This window comes from Herpailurus yagouaroundi, unplaced genomic scaffold (assembly GCF_014898765.1).
Source record: "Herpailurus yagouaroundi ecotype Mexico unplaced genomic scaffold, PumYag 28, whole genome shotgun sequence".
Taxonomy (NCBI): domain Eukaryota; kingdom Metazoa; phylum Chordata; class Mammalia; order Carnivora; family Felidae; genus Herpailurus; species Herpailurus yagouaroundi.
In genome coordinates this window covers 77488087-77506580 of record NW_024412376.1, presented here as the reverse complement: position 1 = coordinate 77506580, position 18494 = coordinate 77488087, and the positions used below count along the sequence as shown (strand labels likewise).

The following is an 18494-nucleotide window of genomic DNA, read 5'->3' as shown; positions in this document are numbered from 1 at the left end:
ACTGCGCCACCCAGGCACCCCAAGGACTCTTTTCATGTTAACTTTTGTTGAGAAAGTATTTCACAAAAATACATGATAATTTATTGGTAAATTATAGATCTTTTCAGTTCTCAGTATTCAGAAAATTTTGTGAGTGCTTCTGAAATAGAATCCCATGATTGATAAGATGCCTTCATTATCTGCAAGCATAGTAGGACTTTTGCCCATTTTAGGTGGGAAGAGTTTTATACAAGCTGAGCTCTAAGATTAGAGGAAAAGGTAAGGTGTTTTGATCTCTGAAAAAACTTTATATGCACGACATATCTTAGCTAAAATGGATCTTATTAACATAAAGTGATATATGATAAATTCAAATGGTAGTTAGTTTATTAGGAACAACTATAGTTAAAAGGTAGATAGGGGTAATGGGAAATACTTAATTGGCTCCTTTGTTCTTCCTGTCACAAGAGGGGTGAATTATATATTGAAATTTTCTCTAAGTGTATACAAATTTTTGCAAAATAACAGAGATTTAAAAATGCCTCTGATGTTATCTAGAGGACTTTCCTAAGTATTTGTGTATCTCTATTTAACAAATAATAATAATAAGGGGCACCTGGGTGGCTTGATCTGTTAAGCATCCGACTTCAGCTCAGGTCATGATCTCACAGTCCGTGAGTTCAAGCCCCGCGTCGGGCTCTGTGCTGACAGCTCAGAGCCTGGAGCCTGTTTCAGATTCTGTGTCTCCCTCTCTCTCTGCCCCTCCCCTGTTCATGTTCTGTCTCTCTCTGTCTCAAAAATAAATAAACGTTTAAAAAAAAATTTTTTTAATAAAATAAAAATAATAAGCTTGAGCCTGGGTGGCTCAGTTGGTTAAGTGTCTGACTTTGGCTCAAGTCATGATCTTGAGGTTCAAGCCCCACATCAGGCTCTCCGCTATTAACACAGAGCCCACTTTGGATCCTCTCTCTCTCTCTCTCTGCCCCTCCCTCTCTTCCCCAAAATAAGTAGACATTAAAAAAAATGTTAAAAACTCATAGTTGTCACTTTTCTTTTCCTGACTATATTGTTGACCTCTTAACATAATGGCACCAGAGGTGGTGATGTGCCATTAAGAATACAGGCTCCTGAGGTCAGGGATTCCTGGTTCTAATCTGGGCTCTGTTCTTTCTCCCTGTCTGGCCTTGAGCATCTCACTTTACCCCAATTTCTTTAAAATATTTCCTAGGGTTTTATGAGGATTAATTAGGTAAGTAGCATTTTCTGAGAACTATTTGTGGCTGTTTAATTCTACAACTTGACTTTTTAATGGCTTTATGGTGACAACTGAGTTGTTTTGTTTTTAAGTCTGAAAAGCTTTTATGTCTGTTAAGAAACTTATCAGGTGTTTCTTTCCACTGATTTTCCATTCGTTAAAATTGTTTCAAGACCTAGTTTTTCCTAAGACTTTAAGCTGAATGTATAAATTTTCTTTTATTCATAATTCCAATTTGCAGATGTTAAAAACACATTTCCTTCCATCAGTGTTTAACTTCTTTCTTTAATAGATGACCTCTTTTTAAACATTAAAACCCATTTTTAAACTCAGATAAGTTTCCTTAATTTTTAAACTACATTTACACATTTAATATGTCTTGTCTTCTTAACTACTACAAATGCACAACCAGGCTGCCATAGGGATCTAGTGAGCCGTCCATTTCTAAGCCCTGTGACAAGAGCTCATGTCTATACTCAGTCTCCACTACAGGCTGCCATCAGTGAGCCTCAGGTCAGGACTGTTAAGAAGATATGTGCATCATGAGTTTGACAACCATACCTTTTCTGATAGCCTTGAGTGTCTGTCACATGGCCCCTTCCCCAGTTTTTAAAAACCATAACCTCTGAGATGAATTACTGAGATTCTCCATCTCCTATTCAGATCTAAGTTTGTCTTTAATTGGGTAACTGCATCCTTCTTATGTAATATTTCTATGCTTGTCTCACACTTTATAGTTACTACATCAAAACGTAGTATTTTATGATAGTGAGATAACCATAATTCATTTAATCCCCTGTTTTTGGATACTAGGTTATTTTCAATTTTCTCATATCAATGACTGTTGAAAACATACATTTAGGGGTTCCAGGGTGGCTTAGTTGGTTAAGCGTCTGACTCTTGATTGCAGCTCAGGTCATGATCTCATCATTTGTGGGATCAACCCCATGTTGGGCTCTGCACTGACAGCGTGGAACCTGCTTGGGATGCTCTCCCTCTCTCTCTGCCCCTCCCCTGCTGGAGCATGCACACATACACTCTCTCTAAATAAATAAATAAACTTTAAAAAAATGTAGAAATATTTTGTGTACATTCTTCCTTTGGATAAACTCAAAATAGAATAACTCAGTGTCATTACCCTAGTATTATGTAATATATAACCTAATACCTACCAGTGTGAATCTTGGAATTGTTTTGTCAAATTACACAGACAAATCCTATTGAGATTATTAAGGGGAATAACTAATGTATGAATATGGTCATATCAAACCCTTTATGGAATAGAGGTGACAGAAATAAAACAGAAGCTAATAATGTGTTTTCTTGGGGCACCTGGGTGACTCAGTCGGTTAAGCGTCCAACTCTTGATTTCAGCTCAGGTCATGATTTCACGATTGTGAGATCAAGACCTGCATCGGGCTCTGCACTGGTTGTGGAGCCTGCTTAGGATTCTTTCTCCCCTTCTCCCCTGCTTGTGCTCTCCCCCCACCCCCTAAATAGTAGTAGTAGTAGTAGTAGTAGTAGTAATGTGTTCTTGTAATTTGACAAAGATTCTAAAGTTTATTTAGGGATGAAAAGAGGAGTAACACCAGATACTGAAACACATATTACAGGATACCGGCATTGAAAGAATGTGTTTCTAAATGGATAATTCTATTCCCTTTATTGAATACTTTTTCCCCCTGAAACCAAGTGGATGTTGATTTGTATCAAATGCCTTTTGTACTTCCCTCAAGATAATCTGTCTTTTCTGTTTACATATGTTTGTGTTTTCTTACAATCATTTCCTAATTTGAAACCTTACTTGCGCTTCTGGAATAAGTCATTCTTTGTCCTAAAAACAACCTAACAGAATATAAGTGTAAAAAGTTTCAGAGTTTTGCGCTTTCCTTCAAAAGGAAGATTAGTCTATACAGGTCTTTAACTTTTCTGGGGCACCTGGGTGGCTCAGTCGGTTGAGCATCTGACTTCGGCTCAGGTCATGATCTCACAGTTCGTGGGTTCGAGCCCCGCTCCCAGGCTCTGTGCTGACAGCTCAGAGCCTGGAGCCTGCTTCGGATTCTGTGTCTCCCTCTCTCTCTGCCCCTCTTCCGTTCATGCTCTGTCTCTCTCTGTCTCAAAAATAAATAAAAACATTTAAAAAATTTTTTTTAATATTCTCTAGGTTAACTTCTGGTATTTTGCAATGTAAGGACTTGGAAAGGTTTCATCTGCCTTGTGCTCTGGCATAGTACCGTAAACAAATGAACCAATGGGATTGCTGTCCATCGAAACTATTGTGGTTTTTGTCACTTTCCCAGATACTTACTTGGTAGCAAAGGATCACCATAGAAATGAATATGTTTGTAGTCATCATCTCGGTGACATTGTGTCACAAAATTGGTTGACACAGGATGAATGTGCTTTGTATATTCAGTCTTCTTAATGAAATCCCAAGGAAAATATCAATCCTGCTACTAATGACGATAAATGGGCTTTGCACACACCAAGTGCTCTTACTCCCAGTAGTGCAAAGCTCTTTATGATTAATTATTTCAGTCATCCTCACAGTTGTCCCATGAGGTGAGTGGCTGAGTGCTTCCTCTTAGGAAAAAAAAATAATAAAACAGGTAACTAATTGGATTTTCTTCTGTTCTACATTTTGTGTTCTAGAACTGGATAGCTACCTTATAAAGACCGCCAGTGGACGTGGGTTTCAAAATCACAAGCTTCTTTCACATATGAACACCAGGCTAGGAGCAGATGTGGAGTAGTAAAGTTGGAGAGAATTTTGATGAGTTTGGCAAGAGACTATGAGTGGATTAGCCTAGATGTGGTGAAAAGAGACAGGCAACGACTGAGTTGGTGTTTTGGCACCTCCATTAGAAGTGGTAATCCAGAGTGTCAAAGTTTGCTTTTGCAAATATTTTAACAAGACATCTCTTTGCTATTTGTACTTACTCTTCCCACAACATTGTGCTAGGGTTCTACAAAGGATCTCTGTCAATCCCAGTTTCCATACAGGGTTGCTGGTCCTTTCTCATCCTGCTCTAATGTTTTAGTGCCTGGGGCTTTTCACAGGGACCATAGAAAGGTGAGATGTCTGCTTCTCAGTGAGACCTCTTAGCCTGTGTCCGTCGTCCAGTGACCATCCGTTTCTCTCCAGGTCACCTTATGCCGTCACTTCCCTGGAAGTGGACAGTGCCTCTCTGTAGACACAGCTTGTCAGGGGAGCAGAGATACAACTAAAACTACGTTTTTATCTAGTGATCACCTTGTCCTTCCTTTTACAGTACACCTTTCTGTCTTCCCCAGTAGTTTTGTTGTCACTTGAGCTCTGTCTCCTCAGACTGCAAGCTCTTTGGATGAATGCTCAGGCCAGGCATGTTTTTTAATAAACTCCTTTTAATTGCCTCTGCGTCGCGCCCTCGGCGCTGAGGTGTTCAGGTGCACAATAAAGGCGTGTGGTTGATCTATTTGCTATCCATACTGTCAACAAATATTGCCTGTACTTATTGACTGTGCCATTTTACCTTTTTTCCCTCTTTCTTTCATTAAGTGAAGGTTTAGCTGTCCTGCTTTGAGTTTTTCCTCCTCCCTGTTTTTTCCTAAAGTTCCCCTGAAAGGGAGCCCTTTAAAATGTGAAGAATTACGCTGCAGTTGTGCAGTGTACTCAGGGTGGGGACTAATTACGAGGTTCGAAAACCTCTTCAGGTGGCTGGGTTCTGCAGCACGACTAAAATACTGCTTTCCTAAATTGAGAACAGCTGGGGCTGTGTTGCTAGCAAGTATAAAAGAGTTGGTGCTGGGGCTCTGCGCTGTGAAGAAGTCTTTGCTCTTTGAAGCCTGCGGAGCCTCCGCCGAAGGCACCCTTTCCTCCTCCGTGTCGCGGTGGTAAGTGCCTGGAGCTGGTCCCCAGGGTGTCAGTTTCTGTTGCGCGGTAGAAATTGTGCCGGTTGCCTCAAAATGTGGTTCCTTACTAATTTAGCATGTCAGCTGGAGGATTTTTATCTTTCTCGAGTAACAAGTGGATTGTGTTCCCTGAATGAAAACATAGCTAAGGCTTTGTGTGTCTTTTCACTGTATTATTTTGAAGGCTGTCCGCGTTCCTGATGTGTGGTGTGCATCTCTAAATATAAAAGGATAAACTGAGGCAATGCCACCTTAAGTACCTTGCATATGTGGTTCTTGAATCTGTTCTGAGAAGTGGTCGTTTAAGAAGACTCCAGGAAATAAAAAATTGAGTCTTTGACAAGTGAAGAGAGTAACGATTATTCAATGCATGTAAGCACCTCATCAGTTTTTTATTCTTCCAGGTTCACAGAAAAGCTACAGTCTTAGGAAAGAATGATGTGGTCTCTGGAGAGGTTCTAACTTATTGTGACTTCATGGTTAGCAACAAGTAATAGTGTCTGATGAAGTATTTGCCAAGTTGGGTCCTGATTTTTATTTAAAGAGATTTTAAAGGGATTTATTAAAATGTTCCCATTAATACTGACATCAGCTCAGAAAGAGACAAGATTTCCAAGATAAGACAACTCAGTATTTTACAAATAAACTCCATCTCAACACCTTTCACCATGTTCTTATGATATATTTATAAAGCAAATGGCTTTGGTATTTGCTTCCTTATTTTGATAATGCTTTTGTTTTGTTTTGGATGGTTAACAATTGGACATGCACCGTTTCTGAACGTAGTTTTGTTTTATTTTTTACAGGTGGGTAACACCTTTGGGAGAAAGAAAATTGGCTTCCTTTCTTGAAGGTGGTGAGTGTACAGCAGGTAGCTGCATGGAAGGAACAGTAATCAGATGGCCACCTTCTTCACTTTGTGCTAGGAAACAAAATCAGTTATAAGAGTCCATGTTGATCTCGGAAATAGAGGGATTTGAAAAAGTTAAGTTTGCACAAAGAACAAGAACTTTACCATCTCCTTCTTGATCTGAAGACTGGGGGACCATGGATATTATAGAGACAGCAAAACTCGAGGAACATATGGAAAATCAAACCAATGATCCCGCAAGTACTTACACAAGACCTGCCGAGCCTGTTGAAGAAGAAAACAAAAATGGCAACAGTAAACCTAAGAGCTTATCCAATGGGTTGCGAAAGGGCACCAAAAAGTACCCGGACTATATCCAAATTGCTATGCCCACTGAATCAAGGAACAAATTTCCCCTGGAGTGGTGGAAAACAGGGATCGCCTTTGTGTACGCTCTTTTCAACCTTGTCTTAACAACCGTCATGATCACAGTTGTGCACGAAAGGGTGCCTCCCAAGGAGCTCAGCCCTCCGCTACCAGACAAGTTTTTTGATTACATTGATCGGGTAAAATGGGCATTTTCTGTATCAGAAATAAATGGGATTATATTAGTTGGATTATGGATCACCCAGTGGCTGTTTCTGAGATACAAGTAAGTAGGTCTAATAATTTTGGGGGGACTTGCCGTAAGCTTGTATTTAAGGGAGTAAATATATAATTGAAATTGTCTTCCTCAGTTTTGTCCGATAAATTCATTCCTAGCCAGGCATTTGATGACAAGAAGCCATCCAAAGATCTACCTTATTGAATAAGTAAGCATTTGTTGAGCAACTGTGTATGAAAGGGGCAAATACGAGGACATTACAGATATGCTGTGGTTGGTGATTCAGAGTTGATGAATGTAAGGTGCAGTTCCTGATTTTAAGCAACTTGGTACTGTGGTATCTGAATGATAAATCAAGAGGCTTGGAAAGGAATAACATTCACATCATCATGCTTTTGTTATTTTAGGCTTTTAACAGGTGGGGAATGGAGTAGACTGGGAAGTGTTTTTCTCTTATTACTCATAATGTGATGACTATATTGGTCTATAGTCAATGGCGTTCTTTGAGATTTGCTTCTATTCAGGAGTTCTCAAATTTTACATTTCCTTTTCTTTTGCCTATTGGGAATCCAATCACAAGAGTTTTAGAAATTGAATTTAGATGTGGGTCTATGAAGTTTGGGCTTTAGACTTCTAAAGTAAACACACTGTCCAGTTTCCCCCGTGGCACCACAAAGGAGCTCTTAGTTCACTGGTTTCAGTCTCCTTGTTTTGAAACAGGAGCAATCAGGAAGTAGGAAGCCAGGTACTTTTGCTTTAAAGACACTTAAAAATAGGACATAGCTCTGAAGTGGTTATTTTTGCTTCCCTGTGAAATCTCGCTGCTAGCCCATAAAAACAAGGCCCCTCAATTCCCTTTTTCATTTCATTTATCCTTCGGAGATTTGTTCTCTACTAAGATTCTAGCAATTAAATCACTAAAATATAAGTTTGATCAAAGCATTGTTCATAAACTGAGGCTTTTGAAAATGTAATATATATTTAGTCAATACATACTGTTCAAAAATTCACAAATAGGATTTTCACATTAATACCACAAGATCATTTTTAGAAGAAAAAATTTATGTCATATTGTTCTTTCCATTGGTTGTTGCTTTGAGAATAGAAGAATTCAGTCTCTATTTGCTGAAGAGTTCCCCAAATTCAAGTTTGTAGTTTCGAAAACTTATTCTACAAACCAAAGTCATTCGTAAACATTTTCTTTAATATGTGTAAGTAAAAGATAGCCATCAACTGCCTTTTACTAGAACTTTTTGCTGCCAAAGTTGTTAGTTATGGTATGCTTTATGCCAAAAGCAAACAATACATTTGTTGAACTTTAGTGTTTCTCTTTCTGGTTTCTACAATTGACACTGAAAATAAGAGAGCCTGCATAGGCCAAAGGTGTTTGCTTTCTCCTTTAATTTAGGCCAACATTTTATTTGTATCTATGTGAAAAGAGATATTTTCCAGGGTCTGGTAAGTAGCTGGCTTCTATCCAGAGGTACAGTCTCAATTTATTTGAATCTTCATCTAAAGAGTTGTTATGCACTGCCTCTCCATGACCACCTGAGATTTTACCATGTCATAGATGACCACACATTTTAATGATACCCACCATTTTGGTCACAACCCATCATCAGAAATTTGTTGGGGAAATCATACTAATTTTTTTTCACTTTTGAGGTAAAATTGTATCATGTATTTTAGTAACTAGTAGGATAATTTTTATAACATGTTTTGAACATCCTGGCTGAATGAGAAAGCCTACTTGCTCTTCTTTGTTAAAGCATCTTCAAAGCTGTGGGGCGGGGTGGCCCCCCCAAACATTAGCTCTAGTTATTTTTCTAAATAAGGTTGCAGAGTGCACATTTTACCTTCTAAGTTAATTTTCAGTTCTGAGTACAGCTGAACTCAGAATGCTGGAATGAATATAATTGACTCATAATAATTCCTGCTTATTACTTTACCTTGTCTAACAGCATGAAGCACACAGTTCAACACTTTTTGGGTCTGAGCTAGAAGCAAAGAATGAATTGTTTTTCACTTAACCAAATGGAGAGACTCAGCACTGTTTATCGCCCATTCCTTTTCAGTACTTGAAAAGGCATAGTTAGCATAGCAAACCTTTGAAATAAATGGCCTTGCACTAAATAAATACTTTCATCTAATAGTCTAGGTATTTTTCTTCTCTATATTTTGACCCCAGAAACCCTGGAATATTCTTAAAATAGTTACTGGAAACATGCAACTAAAATTACATTTGTACATAATTCTGTAAGTTAGAAATCCTAACAGTTACCTGAATTAGACCTTGATCCACATCAGATGAAAGTCTTGGAGAAAACTAAAAGTATGCCACATACCTGAAACTGCCTATTTTTCCAGAAGTCTTTGATCAGTATTAGTTTTGAAAGTTTGAGAGCTCTGAAAATGGGGGACCTGGAGTAATATAGTTTATGTGCTAAGGAAGTCACAATTAGCAATTCTAGGGGCTTTATGGACCCCGCCCATCTCTGAACCCCCAGAGCCCAGAGTTTATAGACCCACCCCTAACTGCATAGCAGAAAATGAGTTGTCATCTTCAACTGGACATAAGGACACTCAGAACCCTCAAAGCCCATTCAGATACCCGTGAAGCAGTGGTGCGAGCAGGCAGGGCCTACCCCTGTGGAGGATTCCTGAGGTGTGCTCAGAGTCACCCTCTAGGAACCACTGCCTTGGAGTGAGGACTTAGTGGTCCAGGACAGGGACTAATACCAGTTTCCACCAAAAAATCGAAAGTATAAAAGGACTTGTGGGATATTTATTTATTTATTGCTTTTTTGGATCAAGGTTGAATAAAACAAGGGTAAACTCATCAGTTAAGAGCTTCACTGGTAAATGCCCGTAAATGCACAAGGATACTTCGGACAGTTTCAAAATATAATTCTCTGAAAATTGGTGTGCCTGGGTGGCTCAGTTGGTTGAGCGTCCGACTTTGGCTCGGGTCATGATCTCACAGCTCATGAGTTCAAGCCCCGTGTCAGGCTCTGTGCTGACAGCTCGGAGCCCGGAGCCTGCATCGGATTCTGTGTCTCCCTCTCTTTCTGCCCCTACCCTGCTCATGCTCTGTCTCTCTCTGTCTCTCGAAAGTAAATATTAAAAAAAATTTTTTTTTAATTCTCTAAAAATCTATATAGTCATAGACAAAATAGTTCATGCTCAAGTTGTGAAAATCCTTTTGGATGGTCTCCAAATAAACCTTGCTTATATAACTTAGGTTAAATTAGTTGTCCCATTTCCCTATGTGTCCAATTATATAGTATCACCTTGGCTCATTAGTTAATTCCTCTGTGACTGGCTCGTTTATACCTTGATATGTTCTCAAGAGAAGGTTTTATTAATGCAGTGAGTTGACTGAAAACATAGTTCATTGAATTCTTTGGCACAAAGAGTAACTTTTTTAGGAGAGGTGGTTGTGTAGAACCCTGAGTCAACTTTAACTCCCCCACTCCCCACAGACACTCCTTTTGGGTCCCAACCCACCTAGAATTATCACAATATGTGAACCTCTGTTTCTGAAAGCTACAGTATGGCCTCTCCATGGGATTGCAGGGGTGGGCAGTTCACAAATAAGCCTTTGAGCTGTGAAACTGTGGTCTGTTAATGCCACTCTGTTATTCTTTATTCTCTTAAACGTTGTTTGATAATGCATTAGGAGCAGAAACAACAAGTAAACTTGTTTTCCCCACCCCTGTTTTTCCTTTAGGTCAATTGTGGGGCGCAGATTCTTTTTTATCATTGGAACTTTATACCTGTATCGCTGTATCACAATGTATGTTACTACTCTCCCTGTGCCTGGAATGCATTTCCAGTGTGCCCCAAAGGTAAGTACCTCTGAATTACCATATAGAGGAGATGAAGAAAACGATTATTGAACACCTGCTCCCTATTGACATGCTCTTTAGACACTTTCATATGTGTTAACTGCAATCTAATATAGTTTTTGTTTCTCTTTAGACTTGGGGGAAGAAATTTAAATATGTTCATAAAATGTGTATCTTTGCGCATTAGACTTTCATTTTCTACTAACTAAAAGTTACAGTGTTTAGTTTAGTTTCTACTAACTAAAAGTTTTAGTTAACTAAAAGTTCAACTCTGCTTTTTTGCCCTCTTATTTACCTATTCATTCGTTCATTCATTCAAGTATTAAGCTCCTGTTCTGCACCAGGCCAGCACTGTAGCAACAGCAATGACCAAAACAAAGTTTTTCTTCTTCTAAAGCTTATATTCTGTTGGGGGATGACAACTGAGAAATAAATGCACACCTTGTCACATAATGATATGTCAGGTTGCTATCAGATGAAAAACAGAAAAGCTGAGTAAGGGTAAGAGCGATGCTGAGGACAGGTACTACTTTATACAGAGATCAGAAAGGCTTCTGTAGTAAGAAAGCATTTGGGCAGGAAACAAGATAAGGAAGTGAGCCATGTGGTTGGGGGGAGCCCTAAGCCAAGGAAATAGCTTAGTCACAGTAGATTTAAAAGGTGTCAGGAGGCTCATGTGGCTGAGTAGAGGTGGAAAGGATGGAGGTGGGACAGGCCTTGGGTCCCCTAGGCCCTTTGTGGCCCACTGAAAATGAACTTCAGTGGTGGTGGCAAGAGGTGAGGAGAAGTCATTCAATTCAAGATGAATTTTGACGGTAAGGCCAACAGGATGTGCTAATAAGTTGGATATGGATGTAGAAGAAAGAAGCTGAGAATGACCCCAAAGTTTTTAGCAGTTGGAAAGCTAGAGGGGCCTTTTGCTGGAATACATTGTGGGAATAAATACTGAAACTGTCTTAAGCAGGGTTTACAGTCTCTCCAGGTAGAGCCACTTCGTGAGAGAGCTGTTAATCATCTTAGACCCCAGTATGTCCTGGTTTATAAAAAAAGAAGCATACAAATCATGTGCTTTCTGGACAAGGGAGTAAAGTCTAACATCATATTTTACTGAACACTAAGCAGATGTCCAAGGTGGAAGGAAAAATAGAGTTGTTCTAAGTCAACAGTCTCCCTCACCAAATATAGGTGTGGTTTGGAGAAGCTATAATTTTCCAAAGCCATCAAAGCAGAAAGTATCTGTAATTAAAACAGTGTACATATTGAATTTAAACATTGGCTGATTTTTAGTGAAACTAATTTAAGGCATGGGAGAAGTTCAGAAATGTAATAAACACTTCTAAGGGGTTATTGCTATGTGTTAAATGAAGAAATGGGCACAGAAAAGAAGGCAAGCCCATCCTAGTAATGGATGAGGTTTGCAGAGATGAGTTGCTATGATTATAGAAAGAAAGTAAATTAAAGATTATCCTCCCTGGAAGAGTTGCAATTTTCAGAAGCCACATCAGTAAACATACCACTGGATCACCAAGCTACAAATACTCCCAATGGAAGCTCTGGTGACATCCTAACTAAATAGCCCCCATGTTCATTTGTCAAGACCTCTTCCTGAAGCATAAGCAGGCTATAGGTGCCTGAGTAATGGTTCGGTAAAACAAACACAAATCATTTTGACTAGAGGTGATAGGGTGTTATGGAACAAGAGTCAGAATTGTGTTCTAAATGTGGTTCAGCCACTGGCTTTGAGTGCTCCTTAGATTTTTGTGGTCACAAGGCTATTAGGTAATCTACCTGCCTCCTCTGTTGCTGACTGTGTAGAATGTCCTTCGTGGCTATGAGCAATGACAGAACCATGTATACTGAAACCACTCTCTGTGAGAGGGTGTCACATCTAGTCCTTGGTGCCAAATAAACTTGTCACTCACAAGATACAATCACCACGAGTGATTTCACAAGATTGGTGAACTATTTGGCTTTCGGTTTTCCAGTTGCCTTCTCCTTTGTCTGTCTTGGGCTGTACTTTAAGTCTTTTGCTTACAATTTGCTTCAACCCAGCAATCCAAGCTTTGGTTTGCAGCCACAAACTGTGTGTTCTGAGAAGTGTGTTTAAATAAATGTTGGCCCAGTTATTAGAACGTGAATGAAATGATTTAGCTTTTCAAACCCATTTTGCCACATACAAGAATGTTGGGCTGGAATGACTATAGTCTGTTCCCTGAGAAAGTTTTCCTCACACCTTGGCCAAGGATGTCTGGAGGACTTTTCTTCTGAACTGAAGGGACAGTCTGCAAGGTAAGTTTTCTGATTTGGCAGCAACGAAGTTGTCCTGTCTTGTACTTTTTTTTTTTTTTTTTTTTGTGGGGAGTGGCGTGCAGAGGTGACAGTTCGAGGAACCCTTAGAACACTGAGCCTCTTTCTGCCTTGGCTCTTGTGATTGATGCTTCTCCTCTTAGCTGTCTGCATCTTCAGTTCCATATCCAGTCATGGCATAGAATGGTGTCTGACAAATCAGGAAATTAATAGGAACGAGAGTCATAAGTGGTGAGCGTTGGGGGTCCCAGTGAACCAGAACAAAATTAGAAAAATAAGTCCATTAATCCCAACTCTCACCATTACCTTCCCTGACCTTCCTCAGTTTTCTTTATACCCTCACCCCGCCCTCTTTTTTCCCCTTTCTTGAGCATGAACTGCTATCTAGGATAGCAGTGACAGGATTGAGGAATTAAGAACTGAGAAAAGACAGAGCAAGGAGAGAGAGTGCTTCCTCTGTTCTGTATTCTGTAAAGGCATAATGAATCCAGTGCTATCAGAAATCTCCATTCACCCTGGCTGCTGAAAGGAAGAGAGGAGAAGAGAATGTGTGGCAATAGTTTAGCTCCTAGTTTGCTTATACCTTTGGGGCCCATCTAATCCCAGGTAAAGGGACTGATGGCTCTAAGTGTTTCTGCCCTTAGAAAATTAGAGTGTTGAGTTGGGAACGATGAGCGGATAAAAATATATATGTATTAGGGTTTTGAAATGAAGAGTCATGTGTCCTTTTAAACTGGAAACACAATGGTTGGGCAGTGTATGTACTTTTTTATTTGATCTCCGTGTTGACAGTTGTTTGTCCCAACCATGTGACAAGAAATTCCTGAAGGACTGTGGTTGATCTGATAAAGCACCCGGCTAGGTTCTGTCTTGCACATGAAGGGCGTATCCACAATTTGATGCAGTTTACAGCACACATTTGCTGAGGTGAACCTGAAATGAGTTCTGTAGTTCTGTCCACAGTACTTCTCCTTCCTCAGATGTGGATCCTTTGCAGCCTTCTAGAGCCTGTCTTTTCAAGGCAAGATCACCTGTTACTTTTTTTTTTTTTTTTTTTTGGTAATGTCTGTTTATTTTGAGAGAGAGTGAGCGAGCATGAGCGGGGAAAGAGCAGAGAGGGGCAGAGAGAGAATCCCAAGTAGGCTCTGTGCTGTCAGCCAGAGCCCAATGCGGGACTCATACTCATGAACCGTGAGATCATGACCTGAGCATCGGGAGTTGGATGCTTAACTGACTGAGCCACCCAGGAACCCCTGGACTATCAAGTCTTGATAAAATATCTGTGTTGTGTTTTTGCCAGCTGGGCTTGCCCTAAACAAACTTTTGAAGAAGGTTTTTTCTCACTTTACCCTCTAATCATGGTTTATGTCATTTTGTGTTACAGAGCTTTATTCTCAACTATTAACCAATCATGGTGTGTTTGCCTTTTTACATAGGTCATCTGGATACCAGAAAGCTTTCCAGATCCGTATGAATTGTTTTTTATCAGGAAATGTTTAGGCTCCCCAGTAGTGATGTTTTGGGCAAAGAATCATGCCCTGATTCCTACTCTACTGTATAAGATGGTTTTCTACTTGCTCTAGAGGCTAATTGAATTTCTCTCCTCCCAGACTCTCCTCCCATCCATTTGTACACACTCTACCCTCCTTCACCCCATGCATCCACTTGGGCAGGGTACTACCTGTCTTCACGACCAGTTTAACCACCATCAAGGCTGGACTGGCCATGGTTCAGGGATCATTGAGTATAAAAGACAGCATGGCATACAACTGTCCCCCTAGGTGCCAAATGAATAGTCATTAGTGGTCTTTCTATATTTCTCCTCTCCTGTGTACTATTACTGAATATATTTCTGAATATCATGCTTTGATTTTCTAAGCCTCTTCAACTGATGCTAGGCTGATCTGAAACCCTGGACCCCCAAGCACTTCAGTTTTCCAATTTTTCATGCCTGCTATTCTGACCAGCTCAGTCCACTGCTCCTTCCCATATGCTAAAATTTTCATGGGATATAAGCTTTTGACTATTGGGTCAAACTCCTATCCTGGCCCATCATTGTTTCCCATGTCATCATGGTGGCTTCTAGGGGCTTCTGCACCATTGTTCTATGGACTCTCTTCTGACCCTCTGCAGTAACACACAGATTATTTCTTTGGAGGATGGTTTTCCTAATCAAAGCTACTCATTTTTAAAGCTCCCAATACATCTCTAATCCATCATTTTCAAACCTGTTTAAATTATTTAATGTGTTGCAGCTCCCCGTTTTAACTGTGAAATGTTTTGATCAGATATTAATACAGCTATTTGTACACTTTCGGCTGCCCACTTAACACAAGGTCTGAATACACTTTAGAATATTAGTAATGTGGTATTCAGCTGAATCAAATATTAACCATCCAAAACCCTGACTTCCCCCTAAAAAGAGGAAAGAAAGTAGCTTTGATTTTTTTTCAGTGCATAGCTGTGGTGAAGTCATTGGTTATTAATATTTTTAAAAGCTTTGCCCAAGGACACACTACCACCAAAACATATTATTAGTAACATATTGAATAATTTAAAGCATGTCACTAAAACTCGCCAATAAATGAATAAAACCTAGTTTGAGGAGCTACCCTCTTGGATTCTTTTTGAGTTTTTAAGTTAAAAAGAAAAAAGCACAGCCTGGTGAATTTTTTTTAGCTGTTTTGTTTTGACCTTTCTAAATATCTTATAAATTAGGCTGAAATGTGATTTTTATCGGCTTGTAAAGTTTCTTCCTTATCTTCTTGTGTCATTCAGCTCAATGGAGACTCTCAGGCAAAAGTACAACGGATTCTACGGTTGATTTCTGGTGGTGGATTGTCCATAACTGGATCCCATATCTTGTGTGGAGACTTCCTCTTCAGTGGTCACACCGTTGTGCTGACACTTACTTATTTGTTCATCAAAGAATGTGAGTACTAACTCATTCCCACTCTATTGACCGCTGTAGTGGGAGGGATCCCTGGGCCCTGAAACTTATGGGAACTCTTACCCTTTGGGCTTGATATCTATGGAAGGTACAGGTGTGTGAGTGTGTGAGAGTGTGTGTGTCTGAGTGTATTTAATTCATTCCAACTAGGCCTATGTGATTTGAACATGGGAGACTTAAAACTTGGCCCTGGATTCTCTAACATGTAATCTGGCTCCAGAATGTCTCAGTCCCTCATTAGAACCTCTCAAGGTATGAAAAGCTATTTTAGTGTTGGCAAATAGGTGTTAAGTTTATTACAAACAGAATCAGTGCACTGGAAAGCTGAATGTAAATGACTTATGAGTGTGTAATTTCCATTGTATGAAACTTCCATTCCATCATTCCAAATAATTTGATGTTTTCCCCTTTTTTTAGATGTTTTCTTGTCCCATTTCAGTGTCATCATTTTCCAGCTGACTTCTGTGCTTTAATAGGCATCTTCAAAAAATATTTTGCCAATATTGATCATTTCTTCATACAAAACATGGAGGCAAGAATGTGAAGTATCTTTCCATATTTATACACTTAATTGCTGTTATACAAAATCGTTATGGAGCCCAGCAGCTTTCATGGCTGGCATGGTGCCTCCTTCATCGTGGGAGCTGTGTTTGAGGTTAGCTGCCCAGCAGATCCCATTGTTGTAGATTTCTGAGGTTCGATTTATGTAGACCCGTCACCTCAAAATGCTTTCAAAGTAAGTGATACCTTTTCCTTCGTTTTTGCAAAGCTGGTCAGGTTAACCTTCACCTTTAGTTCCAGAATACTCCATATGGTTTCTTAGAACTTTATCTCCACTTTCTTCACTTCCTCAGCATTGTAAAGAGGCCTTTTGGCAAAGACCAACAGAAGGTCACCTGCCCTTCTGTTGTCCTGCTTCTTCTACCCTCTCTTGGCCTGTCATTAATCCAAACAGGTTTAGCCTTACTTCATGGCAGTATGGACATCACAGTTTATCTGTCAGTGGCACATAAGTGAGTTCTTGTCCCCATAGGCCACCTGGGGTCTCAGGTTTCAGTTCCTCTTTGAGGGCTTTAGGACAAAGATTTGAGATTATTTGCAGTAGAGGAAGTTTTGTTTTTTTGTTTTTTGGGTTTTTTTGGTAAGAATTGTGTAGTTTGAGGTGTTTCCTTTGTAAGTGCTACACACACACACTTAGAGTGGGGAGAGTAGCATGTTAAGTGCACAGGCTTCATTATTCCTGACATAAGGTGGAGGCCGTTCTGAACCTTTCCCCTTATTTCTGTCCTCACATTTCTACCAGAGATGGTAATGGGGAGAACCTGAGTCTGTTTCTGCACCAATATCGGGGTTGTCTCTTCCTTCAATGTCAGTTATTTCTCATATGTAGTTATTGGTTCTGATGAGCCAGTAGAGAGATCTGTGTTGTTGATGACTCTAACTCTAACTTTTGCTGGGAAGAGTTCCACCAGTGTGTAAGATCAATTATTTTCTAGTCCAGAGGTGGACTCATGCTATAGGAGTTTCACTCTAATCTGAGAATCATAGGAAACTTAGAGAAGAAGATGAGGGTGAGGCAGGGAGGAGCTGCATGTTGGAACGAAGCCATGGTGAGTTGCAAGTAATGACAAGAAACACCCCAGGAAACTGAAGGTCAATTTTAGAAAATAACTGAAGACCAAGTGATGCTAACAATAATAGCAAATAGACATAATACTCTGTGCCAGGCACTATTCTAAGTCCTTGATGGAAAATAACTCGTTTAATCCTGCAGCCACCCCATGAGAGCAGCACTGTTTCCCCCTTTTTCAGAGAGGACACTTAGAGTGACTTCCCACAGTCCATAGTTGGTAATTGGAGGATGGAGTATTCAACCTCAAGCAGGCTGACTCTAGAGGTTATGCTATTAATTTCTTGGGTCTCTTTAGAATATTTGGGAGCCCAACTTGTCTGATCTTATAAAATTGCTAAGGAACAGTCCAGGTATATTGCCCACTATTGTTCTTTCTTTTACTTCAGGACAATAGCAAGGCAACTTGTGATTATTTTTATGCTCTGATAAAGGCTATGCAGTATGTAGAGATATTTTCTTCCCAAAACGTGATTTTGGCTTGAGGTTTCAAAAACTGTGTGAGTTAACATACAGCAGTGAAAGAATTACATCCTGATGTTTCTAATTTTTGGTGAGGAATGAAATGGCAAATCTGTAATGCTAAGTACAAACCCAACTCTAGCATCGGTTCTGTACATGGACAGAGCATTCCACGTTTGTTCCCGTTTCCTATGCAATTAGGAAAAACAGTCACCTTCTAAGTGATGCCCTGTGTTCTGGTTCAGAGTAAGCAGTGGTCCCAGATGGTTTCTTTGAGCCGTCTGCTTCTAGAATCAGATGCATCATTCATATATTTTTTTGTTTTCCTGCCTTTTGATCTGTTTGGTCTCTTTCCTTGTTTGCCTGGTTGTCATGAATAGATTTTAATTTAGTCAAGAGAACAGATAAAAACATGGGACCAGGACCATTTTGTGGGCTTTACACAGAGGGGAGTCTTACACAGTTGTGCAAATATTTCACTGAGGCCTAGGTTCCTTAGAAAACTGGCCTGAAGGGGCGCCTGGGTGGCGCAGTCGGTTAAGCGTCCGACTTCAGCCAGGTCACAATCTCGCGGTCCGTGAGTTCGAGTCCCGCGTCGGGCTCTGGGCTGATGGCTCAGAGCCTGGAGCCGGTTTCCAATTCTGTGTCTCCCTCTCTCTCTGCCCCTTCCCCGTTCATGCTCTGTCTCTCTCTGTCCCAAAAATAAATAAACGTTGAA

General features: G+C 40.0%; 1 protein-coding gene across 3 annotated transcripts in view; it reads left to right on the top strand.

The window, feature by feature from the left end:
* SGMS2 (sphingomyelin synthase 2) overlaps positions 1 to 18494 on the top strand; it is a 173020-nt gene that overhangs the window by 145589 nt on the left and 8937 nt on the right. For 2 of the 3 annotated variants that reach the window (XM_040476701.1, XM_040476692.1), the window contains 3 exons: positions 5932 to 6627; positions 10310 to 10427; positions 15513 to 15666. In XM_040476701.1, the coding sequence (XP_040332635.1) occupies positions 6173 to 6627; positions 10310 to 10427; positions 15513 to 15666 (727 nt within the window). In that variant the 5' untranslated portion in view covers positions 5932 to 6172. Of the gene's footprint in view, positions 1 to 5091; positions 5112 to 5931; positions 6628 to 10309; positions 10428 to 15512; positions 15667 to 18494 lie in introns of those variants that run through there. The other variant, XM_040476710.1, reaches the window with a different exon arrangement.